Source organism: Pteropus vampyrus, unplaced genomic scaffold (assembly GCF_000151845.1).
Source record: "Pteropus vampyrus isolate Shadow unplaced genomic scaffold, Pvam_2.0 Scaffold238, whole genome shotgun sequence".
Classification (NCBI taxonomy): domain Eukaryota; kingdom Metazoa; phylum Chordata; class Mammalia; order Chiroptera; family Pteropodidae; genus Pteropus; species Pteropus vampyrus.
Genome location: NW_011889019.1, coordinates 582,871 through 597,237, shown reverse-complemented (window position 1 = coordinate 597,237; position 14,367 = coordinate 582,871). Strand labels below are relative to the sequence as shown.

Genomic DNA, 14,367 nt, shown 5'->3' with positions numbered 1-14,367 from the left:
TTTTTATTTTTTAATAGTATAGGTACCAAAACTAATACTTATGTTTGACCTCAGTAGCCAAATAAAGTCCCAATGTCTCTGACATGTTGACACTGAAACAGTATTATGAGAGCTTCATTTACGATCCAGAGATCCGTACATCTCACCCTACCTCTGGTTTCTATCATACTTGATAATGACCCAGATAATTTCACATACCCTCGTCCCCACACTTTCTTCATCTGTTGATTTTCTCATTATCAGCCTTCTCTGGATACATCAGCTTTTTCTCTGGACTCCCCATATATGATATAAATAAAACTATACCCTCATCTTCTCACAAAACATTCCTCCTAGTGATACATGGAACCTGGTTCTCCCTGAGTACACTGCTGTCCTAGCAGCTCACCACAGTGAAAGCAGTGCCCCACATACCACGGGTGGCATCAGTATTCCCCATCTCCTTATTGCCATTGCTTGGCCATTCCATCCCAGTCTTGTAAAGCACAACAGAAATTCTCCTCTAATTATACCTTTTACCTCTCCTTTCACTGTCGTTTAGCAGCTTCCTGGTCACTCCTTCACGTTCATTAAGGAATTTAGTACCCAATTCAGTCTTTTTACTCAATTCCTTCAAGATCATGGTGAAACTAAAGCAGTCATGCACATCACAGGTCTAGCACTCCAAATTCTCATAACTTACTGCCATGACTAACTGTCTGCTGAACCATAATACCTACGACTGTTCCAAATTATATATCCTGAATTCTATCATTTTCCTCTCGTCTTTCTGTTCTTTCATTTCTCCCTTTTCTGTATTTTTCTATACTTAATCCCTGACCTCATGAAGACCCTGTCCCGTGATTACCATTTCATCAGCAGTAGCCTCTACTTAGATTAACTTTCTTCCTTGTTTAGCCACACTGCTTGGTTCATTTACTCACACCAGTACCTAAAAGTTTTTTGCCTTGTCTTTCTCCCACTTTTGTCCAGTATACTCTTTACTCTAGTTCAGTTTAGCCACGTCCTTTTTCAACTAACCTGTATATATAGATATAGATACTAGCATCCAACACACATATATATACACCTAAATTCTGGTAGTGGAAATCACAGCCAAATTATTGCTATGACAATATATTATGGTCCATAATGTAGCTCAGCCATGTACAGCCACTTTCTTTCCCATGTACAGCCACTATTCTAACGTTTATCACTTCTTAAACCTTCTATCCCACTTTTGACCTTGTATTTTCAGCAGCTGGCTTTGCTTTTTCAGAGGAAATAGACTTTCAGACATGAATTGCTGCACTGACTGCCATGCCAGCTTCATCAGCAGAGATCATTCTCTTCTGTCTCAGGTGAAGAGGTATGCTTTTATCTATCCACAGCTGATCCTGTTTGTGTCCTAGATCCCATCCATTCCATCTCCCCTGGGCCTTGTTTCATCATTTAACCTTTTCATTTTTCTTCAGTAGACCCTTTCCCTACCTCCGAGCTTCATCTCCCCTTTCCAACAAAAATAAAATGAAGAGCCCTCTACTAGGATTATTTTCTGATTTCTGCTCTCTCTGTCCTCTCCTTTAAACTTGTAGAAAGAGTAACCTCCCTCCTATGTACCTATTAACTCCTCCACTAACTGCGTTCTGGCTTCCGTCACCTGTTGTGGTACCTAAGACGTTCTAATTGCCAAACATAGCATGTTTTCTTAGACTTCTTAAATGAACTTGGCTCTAAAGACCATTTCACAGTCTTGAACTGTTTTTCCTTTGGTTTCTCTAACATCAGTTTCTACTGCTGTTTTCTCACCTCTGAACATTTTTGATTTTCTGTATCAATTTCCCCGGCATCTTGCTCTAATCCCTTTTTTCTCTGTTTTTTTAGTCATTTTCTTCTCTTTGGCATATAAACATGTTCACATTTGTCTTAAGAAAAGCAAAAAACAAAACAACAAAACAAATTCTTCCTCTGGCTGCTCCTTAATTGTTGCTCTCTAGGGTTTTATCCTTGTTTTTGTTTTTTTTTTCTTCATTTTGTATTGTTTTCTTGAGTAGTCTCATATCTTCAACTACTGTCTTAGGATAATGATTCCCAAGTCTATCCTTAGCTCAGAGTCCTTACCCAAGCTCCAGACTGCCTGTGATTACTTACCCCAGTGTCCAAAGCACCCAGAATGTGTAGAATTCAAAACCAACCTTGCCTCAGAAAACTTATTCTCTGTATTTCCTTTTTTTTAATAAAACATTGCCAGTATCTATTCGGTCGCCCAAATTAAAACTCAGAACAATTCCGAGATTTCATTTTTTAAATGTCCCACACCCAGTCAGCAGGTTATTCAATGTTCTCTCCTACCCAGCTGCTCTTTCCAAGCTATCTTTGTCCTCATTGCTCTGCTTTAGCAGCCATCATCTCTTGACAGTAAGCTCTTAATTGATTTTTTTGTCTCCTAGTTGTCCCCTTGTGATTCATTCTTTATACTATCACCAGAACTGTCTTCCTAAAATATAGGCCTGATCCCCTGCCTTCAGTTCCTTCATATGATAAAATCTGGCTCTTTGCGTGACATAAAAGAACTGTCTCCTTTCTTCCTAAGCTTCATTTTTCTACCATTCTCCAGCATGCACATTATGTAAACCATTTCAAATTGTTCACTGTATCCTGGGCACAACATGTGGCATCATGCTTCCATGCCTTTGCATGTGTCATTCCTTGCTGGAATGCTGCCCTTTTTCCCTCTTAAAGTTTCTGCTCAAGCATTTCTTTGCGATGCCATCCCTAATATCCTCTTTTATGGCACTGTGTGGTAATTACTTGTCTCTCTCCATCATCTCTCTTCAGCCTGTTTGAAGGCTGATACTGAATCTTTTTATTCATTAGTACTGAATAAGTTTGAATGAATAAATGAGTAGTAATTAGTAGAGTTATCTTCAGGTAACAGTGAACCACAATTCCTAGATACTTTGGGTGATGATCAAATATTAACTTTGGGAAAGACCTCAGAGGCAGTGGGGTCCACCTCTTCATTTATCACAAGCAGAAACTGAGGACCGGTAAGGCTAAGGGATTTGAGTACCCATTCTTCAAGCACATCATACACGTTGATGCCTTCATACTTTGTTTCTGTTCTTCCCTCTGTCTAGAAGGGACTGTTCTACCTGACCTTGTTTTTTCAGTGTTTTTCAGTACTTGGGTCACCAGCATCAGAATAACAAAGAGTGCTTTCTAAAAATGGAGATTCCTGACCTCTATCACAGAGTTTCCAAGTTTGTCTCCATAAAGGAATCCAGGAAATCCATTTTATTTGAAGTTTCACTATATTAACTGAAGAAACTAGTTTCTGCTTCCTTCGGTCTTCCCCTGTGAAACAAGTGTGCACCCATGTAGGCATGTGCGTGTGTGCGTGCGCACACGCGCGCACACACACACACACACACACACACAGGACAAAATATTCTAAAATGAGAAAGGAACTCTATCTTAGTATACTGCCAAAGTCAATAGCTTTCAATAAACCTTTTGTGATTTCATCTTTGTTACTTAAAAAATAAAAGCAAACTGATCCAAAATGTTATAGCAATCAGGACAGAAACTAACTGAAGTTTAGATTTCTTGGGATAGAATGCAGTCAGGTACATATTTAAGCATTTACATTGCAAAGGTGGGTTTGTCCTCTATCTAGACAAGAGTTCTAGCTTCTTAACTTGCTCAGCAAGGTACCATTCTTGTCTGTCTGGATTTAAGAAAAAACATTGACCACCTACCATGTGCTGGATGCTGTGGGTTTGGCTCTTTATATCTGTAAAGACTCTAATTTGTATGGATCTATTTTCAACAAGCAATACGAAACACCAGCACATCAGATTCTTATGAGAGAGTAGGATCTAGAATTTTCCTTTCTTCACTTTTTCTCAAAAACTTGACCAAAGGAAGCATTATTTCAGAAGATAATTTCAAGCAAGTGGAACCACTCAGAACTTATGTACTTGGACTATATCAGTTCATTGAAGAATTATTTTCACTGAGTCATGCTCAATCATGTTAAATGTCACCATGCCCAGTCATGTGAATAAATTTTTTTTTTAGGATTTAGTAATAGAAATTTTTTTTTTTAATATTGCCTGATCCTTTTTGGTATTTTATAAATATCATAAAATGTATAAATGATTTCTCTTTCTTGCTTTTGCTTCTTAGAAGCTGAAAGGTGAACATCTAAACTGACCTTTATGATCTGTAGTTTTTGATGTTTACATGTTCTAGATTTTCTACTTATATTTATTTGGATTGTAAGTGGCTTAAAATTCTTTATGAAATAAGTAAAATGTAAACTAAATTAAGTTAAATGTCTGGCATTTAAGTTCAATGTAAAATGTTAAGTTACTTAAGTATTAACCAAAACCTTTGATAATTGGATTATAGAGTGGATAGAAAATAGAACGAAATCCTATGTTTGATATGGCTTTGAATAAATTAAAAAATGCAGTTAAGATTTGATGCTTCTGTCTGATCATTCACCTAAATAGTTATATGAATTGTCACATTAACTGATGAGTTGATTTTCAGCTTTCTTAGGAGCTGTAAATAAAATACAACTTTTCATATAGTTGTATTCTGAAGATATTTGAGCATGTTCTATCATTTGGAATTATTAGTATATGATATCTTTCCAGGTTAAAAGATTTCAGTTGTAAACATAATATACATGAAATGTAGTTTTGATGGAACCTGTAGCCAAGAAACATTGAAAAAAATTAGACTTGCAACAAATAAGTATTTCATAAAGGTTTAGAAAAGGGAAAGATGGCTATGGGCTATGTCAGTTTGAGGTTTGTTAGAGGACATGAGTTAGGGCTTGAAGCGAGACATGTATTTAGATCAGTGGTTCTCAGCCAGGGGTGATTTTGTCCCCCAGGAGACATTTGAGAATGTCTGGAGACATATGTGGTTGTCACAACTTGTGGTGGGGCATACTATTGGCATTTAGTGGATAGAGGCCAAAGGTGCTGCTAAACATCCCACAATGCACAAGACAGCCCTCTGTGATGAAGAATTATTCAGCCCAATATGTCATTAACGCACAGTTGAGATGGTCAAAGAGCCTGTAGAAAGGCACAAAACACAAAGATAAGTGAACTTGATGTATTTATAGAACCCTAAAGAGACCTTCTGGATTGAAAGACATTTTCCATGTGAGATCTGTGGTAAAAAGTGAGAGTCAATATATGGGATATGGCTGTATTAAATAGGGCCTTGAAAGAGTCTGAACAGATTTGAAATTTATTGTGTAATGATAATATTTACAGAAAGTTTTTATAAGAGTGAGAGGTATAGGGTGGGATAAATGGGGGATAATCTACAAGGTACCAATGCAGTTATCTAGGTTGAAGTGATCAGGTCAGCACAAAGTGATAAGAACAAAAAAGAAGAGATGGATATAAAGTCATTTAAATAACAGGTTAACAATGGGATTAAGGATCTAAGAAAAGGGAAGAGAACTAAATGCCTTTTCTTTTGACCTCACACCACTTTCCTGTGCTCTCTAATCACAATATCACTACCTGTCCCTCCCTAGTATGCCAACTCTTGTTGAGCTGCTGTTCCTGTTCTACGAATTAGCCTTCTCTTTCTCCACCACTTACTGCTCTTTTATCCAGTGAGTAGAAAACTTACCGAACATTTTAGCCAAGGAGATAGTGCAAGCTAAAAATGTACAGGATTTCAAGAGGGATTTAAAACTCAGCAGGTAAATACTTTAAGGCTGATTTCAATTTTCCTAATAATCTTCTGCCTTAGAAAACATCCCTTGCTGTCAATGACCCAATATTTGTTTGGATGGAAATTGATCTATTTATATACTAAATTATGAGTTGTTTGGGTAAAATAGTTGAGGAAAAAAATTGTAGTGGTGCTTATCTTTTTTTTTAAAGTGTAGCTGCCCCTGTAGTAAAGAGTTAAGAAATTATTTTTATGTTGATGTTTAGAAGGTTAGAAATTATCAAAATGGAAGTACTTGGATTCTCTTTTAGTCTTACCTCTCCAACTATTAGGTGTATAATTTTGGGTAAAAAATTTTATACTGATGAGCTTTAGTTTCCTTTTCTGTGGAATGGGAACAAATATGTGCTTGTTCAAGAATGTAATAAGGATCTAGCAAGGTAGGTAAAAATTTATTAAAAATATATCCTTTATGAATACAAATTAGAACCAAATTTTATTTTCATGGGAGTCTGTAATAAGGTTGTGGTGTAGAGAAGTTCTTAAAAATAGAATCAAGCACAGCATCCTAAGAAAATGGTTTCCTTGTATTAATGCTAAGGATCATCTCCCTCCTGGATGTCAAACCCAGAGATGTATATGTTTATGGAATTACAGTCATAATTGAATGTCATTTATAATAGTGACATTAAATATGCTACTGAGGAAAGGATAAATGTCAAGTATTCAAGGGCATCTTATTCCACAAGTAAAGAATTCCATCAAAGAAATGATCTTATAAAAAGGTCACAGGCAAAAATGTAAGAGTTAATGAGTTCTTTAAAGGTAAAAAGGAGCTCTTTTATTTAGAATGACTTTCGATAGAAATCATTTTCTAATTTCTAAAGAGAAAGAAACCTATTCCAACATTATTGCTCTGTTATTGGATTTTTGGTAGCATTTGAATTATATTTTAAAACTCGAGAAGTAACTTTTTTCAATTCTAGATAAATGATCAAAATCAAATTTCTGTTCTTGCAAAGCAAAGGACTGTTAATCACCCTTTTGAAGGATAGTTTTGCTGGAAATAGAATTCTTGGTTGACAGTATTTTTCCTTTCAGCATATCATACTACTACCTTGTGACCTTCATTGTTCCTCATGAGAAGTTAGCTGCTAATCTTATTGAGATTCTTTTGAATGTGATATGTCATTTTCTCTTGCTGCTTTCAAGATTTTTCCTTTGTCTTTGAACAGTTTGACAATGATATGTCTAAGTATATATCTTCATGAGTTTATCCTGTTTGTAGTTTGTTAAGCTTCTCAGGTGTTTAAGGTTTTCATTAAATTTGATAAGTTTTCTGTCATTATTTCTTAAATTTTTTCTGGCCCTTTAGTCCCCTCTTTTCATTCTGGGAGTCCCATTACATATATATTAACGCACTTAATGTGTCTCACAGGTTTCTGAGGCTGTTCATTTTTCTTCATTCTTTTTGCTGTCTGTTCTTTAGACTGGATAATCTCTATTTAAAATAGAAATTTCTTAAACTTGAATATATTATAGTCTAAAACTTAAAATACCAAATTTATGTTATTTTTAAAAATTGGCCCACCCCAAGTTACTTAACCTTTCTGTGTCTTTTTTTCCTTCTCTATAAAATGAGGCTAATAAAACACTAAACTGGAACAAAAAAATTGTTGCACCAAATAATGAATGTGGAATTGGATATTCGTTTAGATAAAATTTGATTATCTCTCATTATGCTAATTTTTCACAAATGTGAGGTGTAGTGTATCAGGACTCAATAATATTGCAGGCCAATTCCTTGTTTAAAAAATGTAAAACAGAAAGACCGTACCTCTACTTTTTGATTTAAAAATGGTGGTGGTTCAGAAGGGATGGTGGGTAGTTCATGAGGGAAGGCGCCACAGATCAATGAAGTTAACTTAGCGAAGAGGTGGGCTGGAGGAGACTGGGAAAATTTTATTCTAAGGAAAGGGATATGCAGAGGGCCAGAAGCAAGAGAAAACACATGTTTAGAATGAGACAAGTGGCTCATTGGTAATATGATCTCAGGTGAGTGAGAAAAGCCAATTAGAGAGGCCTTGTGTGTCTTGCATAAGCAAAAGAAAACCATTGAATGACTTTAAGTAGAGGAATAATGTAATAAAATTTAACTAAAAGTGCAATACAGTATTATGTTAAATTGCTAAAGAATGATACAGAGCTAAGTCTCATAAGAGTTTAGAGGACACAAGACAGTGAATCAGTAATCTTGCTTAATGACAGTATCTAGGTGACATTTGACTCCAAGAGTCTTAAATCTTTGTTTTTATTGATTATGATGAAATATTGTAACCTATAAATAAAATATAGTATATATGTATGTGTAATAAATATCAGTGACTTTTTTCCATATTGATTGAAGTAAGCACTTCAGTACATTAGTTATTTTATAAAGCCAAATTTATTTAACATTTATTTAATATTTATAGAGCACCTATGGTGTGGTAGGCACTGTATGGTAAGTAAGGAAGACTGTCATATTCACTCTTACAGAGTTTATGATAGAGAAACCATCATTTGTCAAAAAAATCACATAATTATATGTATAATTTCAGACTCTTTAGTGCCATGAAGGAAGGTGAAAGGTATGGCTAGTAGGAGTAAGTAGATGGATGTCAAAGGCTTTCCTGAGAACTGATATTTGAGCTGAAATCTGAGGGTGACTGAAGGCATTAAATGGGGTTGGTGGTAGGCAAAGGGAATAACAGGGGTTCTTTGGAGGGCTTTGTTAAAGGAAAAGGATTGATTCCGGGGCTTGGAAAGGGAAAGGTTGTTCCGAAATTGAGGTTGGGGAGTTGGGGGTTAAAAATGCTTATTTTAAGAAATCTTTATGCATTATAATTAGAACTTATCAAACAACTTAGAAAGTAATTATATAACAAAATTAATTTAAATCCAGATGTCTCTACCTTGTTATTCATAAAAAGTCATCATAGTAAACAAAAATGTTTAAAGTTAATGAACTGTAGTTCTTAATTCAAGATTACTCAGAAATTAAAACAAGACATCTCCAAAATAATTACATTGAAAAAATAATTTTGTTTCTTAACCGTTTATTAAAACACATTAAGTTTTCATATTTTACTCTTATTCCCACATTTAATACCTATTTAATATATAAATAGTGTCATTGATCTAAAATTTGTAAACTATTTTCCTTCTCTTACAGTTGAAGAAGAAAATAACAAAATATTATTTGGCATATTGAAAGTTTGTCCAGGAAATGGATGCTACCTTATTTACTGTAGAAGTGCTGCACATACGTAAAACCTTAATTTTTTTTTTTCTTTTTTGAGGAAGGAAGCAATTAAAATTTCAATCAAGAAAAACAACCAACCAACAAATGAGGTTCTATTTATTAAAAATGGTTTCTTTTTTTACCATCTTGAGTCATTAAAATATTTTTGTTATAATTGTAGTTGTTTATTTTCATTGCAGGTGGAGGACTGTGACACCAATTGGACATCCTCTACCTGGAACCCGATTCATTGCTTTTAAAGTTCCTTTAAAGGGAGTATGTATTTTATTTTCTTATCTATCTTATAAGGAGAATTGGAATTAATGCGATCCATGTTTATTTAATGTTATGCTTTTCTTTGTAAAAATATGTGAATGCAAGTTTCCAGCAAATGTTTGACATGGAAGTAACAAACTTTTCACACATATAGTTGTTAATTGTTCGTGCTAGTGTAAAGGAGTAGTTTTGAATTAATTTTTAAATGGTAACTTTATTGATGTATAATTCACATACCATAAAATTCACTATTTAAGTATACAATTCAGTAGTGTTTAGTATATTCATGGAGTTTGTACAGCTGTCACCACAATTTTAGAACATTTCATCACCCCCTCAAAAACAAAAACAAAAACCCATGCCTAGTAGCAGTCACTCCCCTGTCTCCCTCACTCCCATCACCTAGGCAACCACCAATCTCCTTTCAATAGATTTGACTGTTTGGGACATTTCATATAAAGGGAATGATACAATATGTGTCTTTTGTGACAGGCTTCTTTATCATCATGTTTTCAAGGTTCATGTTGAAAGTATGAAGCATGTATCATACTTCATTTCTTGCCAAATTCAATATTTTTTTAATGGTTAAAACTTATTTTATTGAAAACATTTAACAAGATTAAATACTTTTTTTGAGAGAAAATAGCTTTAGTCCTAGTGTTATTTTGTTTTTTACATCATGATATCTATTTAAAAGTTATCCAAAAATATAGATAACTTTTTAGTACCTACCCGCCCCATAAAGATCAGCATTCTTGTACTGATTTGTCAAATTATTGTATAGCATTTCCTAAAAAAATCAAAATGCTATGTTTTATATGACCTCAGAATCATGGCAGCTTTAGTTTCTCTCACTTTCCCTGACATTGGGAAAGTGTGAGCACACATTTCAAAATCTTTTATACTTGCTTCCTAATTTAAGTCATCTTTCTTTTTCAGTGATGTTTAAATTTTTTTTATATATATTGAGATCTAATTCACATACCATAAAATTCATCCTTTTAAGGTATATAATTTGGTGATTTTTAATATATTCATAGAGTTGTGTGATAATCACCACTAATTCCAGATTATCATTTTCATCACCTCAAAAGAAAACCCTGTACCCATTGGCAGTCATTCCCCATTTTCTTCTCCCTCTGGCCCCTAGCAACCAATCACTAATCTACTTTCTGTCTGTATGTATTTGCATATTCTGGACCTTTCATATGAATGGAATCATACAATATATGATCTTTTTGTGACTAGCTACTCTTACTTAGCATGATTTCAAGGTTCATCATGTTGTACCATCTACTAGTAGTTCATTTATTTTTATTGCCAAATTGAATTAATTTTTATGTATATATTTGGCTTTGTAGTATGTTATGTTAACTGCAGTTTTTTCTTATTAATCATATAATCCAAAAATCAAACCCGTCGTACTATCAGCACATACCATTGAGAGCAGTAACAGGTACAGCAGTCTAGGAGCATGCTGGTAAGTTTATAGACACTGATCAAAATTATAGATTTAGTTCCAGATTATCCATATGTAACATTTGACATTTTAAAAATTCTATAATCTTTGTTTAATATAATAATGGAAACTTAGAACTTTTGTATTTGGGAGAAAAATGAATATTTAATCAAATGAAGCAGCCTGGTATCATGACTGTTTAAAAATAGAAATTTCTGGATTAAAATATTGATTGCCATTTAGCCTGTGACATTGGACAAGTAATTTAACTTTTCAGAGCTTCAGTTCCAAGATCCCTTTTAATTCTAATGTTGTAATTATACTGTAAGAATCTTGGATTAATTCTGATTACTATTTGATTTCAAAAAATCCTGCCAGATTATTTTAATGAGAACTCATCTACAAAATTATTTTCCATTCATGGTTAACACTTTATTTCAGGCTTAATTTGATGCATAAACGTTCCAGTAGACCAAAGCAGGATCGTCCCCTTTGAAATGTTCTGAGTCCTCAGTGACAGGAGTTACATTTCTCTACCTTCTAGCCTGAATATCATGTGTGTACTCTAGGCAGTCCTTTCCAGATGACTAGAGTTTAGTCATTGGATCTCATTTAATGAAGCAGAATCCCACTTCTCTAGTTCAGCGTAAGAATACACTTAACTATGGTTTTTTTATAGGTTAATACACATTGGGCCCTGTATTACACGTTTTGCATTATCCCATTTAATCCTCATAAGAATCCTATAATGCAAGTACTGTTTTACAGATAATGACACTGAAGCTTAGAGAGGAAAGTAACTTGTCCAAACCACATAGCTAATAGTAACAGAACTAGAATTCAAGCCCAGGGTGGTTTGATGGTTTCTAAGCCTCTGATCTTAATCACAAAGACCTTTGCTATTGTTTCAATAGGATGCATTCTGTAACTTTCCATGCGTGAAAGTATGTGTGCTTTCACTGTAATTCTCACTGTAGACCCACCTGTATTTTAGATTCTAATTTTATAAATGGTCTTAATTTGGGTTCCCCCAGAAGCAGACCCAGGGACAAGATTTTGAATTCAAGTGGTGTATTAGGGAGGTGATCCCAGTCAGTGCCAGTGAGGGATTGGGGACGTGAAATCAGAAAGTGAAGGAAACAGGTAAAGAATGTGTTATCAGGTCATCACTCTGAACAAGTTCAATCTCTTTAGAGCACACAGTGTAAATATGCCTCAAAGTTATCCAGCTCAAGGGGCGAGGAACTTAGGGTAATTATCCTCAGATTGCCATCTGTCTTGACTGAGGACTTTTCTTGCAGGCATTAAAACTTCTCTGTGCTACCCTGTGCATGCAGACCAGAGAAAGCTCTCAGGTAGATAGTCACAGGTGCTGTCCATAGGATGCTGCAACATGCCACGGAATGTGCTGAGGTGTAATGGCAGAGTGCTGACTGAGATAGCTACAGCAACAGGATCCAAGACTTTGACTTATTTCTGAGGGTTTTTTCCCCTTCCTGATTAGTATAGCTAATGACCTTGATTACATCCCTAAATGGGATTATTTTGTGAATCACCTAATAAGCTTCTTATTAATGGTAGCTGCCTTCACCTAAGGTCACATTAATAGGCATCAGAACCATAGCACCCCATTCTCTGCAGGTTTTTGTAAACTCTGGACATTTGGGGGAAATGAGACAAATGATTTGGTTGATCAGCTATGAGAGGATATAGAGGCTTTCTACTCTTCCTTTGGAGCAAAAGTTCGAAATGTAAATCAGCTAGTCTAGTTAACCCTATGAGAAAAGTATATTCCCAACTAACTTGTTTCATAGGATCGAGGTAGAGAGGAAGATATTACAAAGAAAGGTGTAGGAAGGACTTGGAGAATACTCTCAAGCAGTATATATTCAGCTCTTGGTAATTCAAGAGTGAAATGTCTGCTTTATACGTTTATTTGCAACTAGTTTAATTTCTGATCTTACATATAGTCCTTGAATTAAAGATCATTCAGTTTTTGGAAGCAGAATGAGACTTACACATGGAGAATAAGAATAAGCCTCGTTTCATTTTAAATGTCTATTCTAAATGCCTCAAACTATAAGAAAGTGGATATGATATTCTTTGGCTAATTCAGCCTTAGGACTTCATATTAGGATATTTGAAAGAGGAAATTATCTACCTGGTTACATAGCTAATTTTAGAGCTAAAAGTGCATATAAGGGTAAATCAGCACAGTAGGTTCCAAAGGCTGGTCTTAGACTACCTTTTCTGGCTGCCTCTGAGCATAAAAATGGTTCCCAGACTTTACCTCACAGGGAACTATTTCAGTAGTTCAAGGTGGGACCTAGAAACTTTTGTTTTTTCTAAGTTTCTTCAGGTGATTATGGTGGGCATCTAGTTTTGGGAATCACTGGTAGAATCAATCTACCTTATTTTAAAGATATGTAAATCAGGGCCCAGAGGGCTTTAGTGACTTCTCTAAGGTTATACAACAAGGTAATGGTGGAACTATGACTGTTCCCACTTTTTATGACTCTCCAGAGTTCTCACAATATCACAGCCGTCTCTCCTATTGGAAAGAGGGAAGGAGGGTTGTCACAAGACATCCAACATATTTAAACTTTTTTTTTTACATGAAGAAAATAATATCTTTGTATAGAAAGTCACAGATGCCAGCTAGAATAAATTTGAATTTTGCAAATTGGGAAGAATTTTATTAGAACCAAACTCATTAATATTAATTAAATGAGGCACTTTCTGAATATCTGAAGATGAACATAGCCTGAAGTTCTTTAGGAAAGCCCTGCCATAGATTCTGACCTAAACTCTAGCTAATGTAGAAAGTTCTAATTAATTCTTTTTTGTTATTGTTGCAGAACCAGTGCCATTAGGCCTTATGACTCTTTGAAGGAGATAGAGAATACTCTAAGACCATGCTATGCAATGTGGTAGCCACTAGGCTTTTGAGCAATTGAAATGTGGCTAATCCAAGTTGAGATGTACTATAAGTGTAAATAGATATTGAAGGATCAGTTTTAAAAAGTAAAATTCTCAATTTTTTTATTAATTTCATGTTGAAATAATATTTTAGATACATTGAGTTAAAATATGTTAAAATTAATTTCATCTATGTTTTCATTTTTTGAATGTGGCTACTAGAAAATTTTAAATTATATATGTAGCTTATATTTCTATTGGACAGAACTGCTCTAAGAGTTATAAGCTGTTTTATAGAAATACAGTATTTTATACATCTGATGCAGAGCCTGGTGGATCAGGCTTATGTGCACGTTCTTCATGCTTCAGCTTAGATCATCCAAGAAGCCCTTGATGTCTTGGGAAGCTGAATGTGCTCTGTGAAAATAACCAGGAATTCACAATTTCTTTGAATTTTTCTAAGAAGCTATAATGGCATATATTTTTCTATAGCTCTTCTAAACTCCATTAATTGTAGCATTTACATGTAATCCTTTGTTTTAGACCCTTCGTACAAAGTGTTTTTAGTATTATAAATAATGGTGTAGTGAATATTCTTGTACTCAATCTCTTCCCTCCACATTTCTGACAATTGCTTTAAGATAGTTTCCTAGACATGAAATTACTGAAGCAAAATATGTAAATGTGTTTAGGCTCTTCTCATAGCTCTAATTTGTTAAAAGCTTTGTCAGTGTTCTTA

At 34.6% G+C, this 14,367-nt stretch overlaps 1 protein-coding gene across 1 annotated transcript in view; it reads left to right on the top strand.

Moving 5' to 3' along the window:
* The window catches only part of LOC105301361, a 36,763-nt gene that overhangs the window by 4,404 nt on the left and 17,992 nt on the right, over positions 1-14,367 (top strand). The window contains exon 2 of the mRNA XM_023519838.1: positions 9,175-9,250. Coding sequence (XP_023375606.1) covers positions 9,175-9,250 — 76 coding nt within the window. The remainder of the gene's footprint in view (positions 1-9,174; positions 9,251-14,367) is intronic.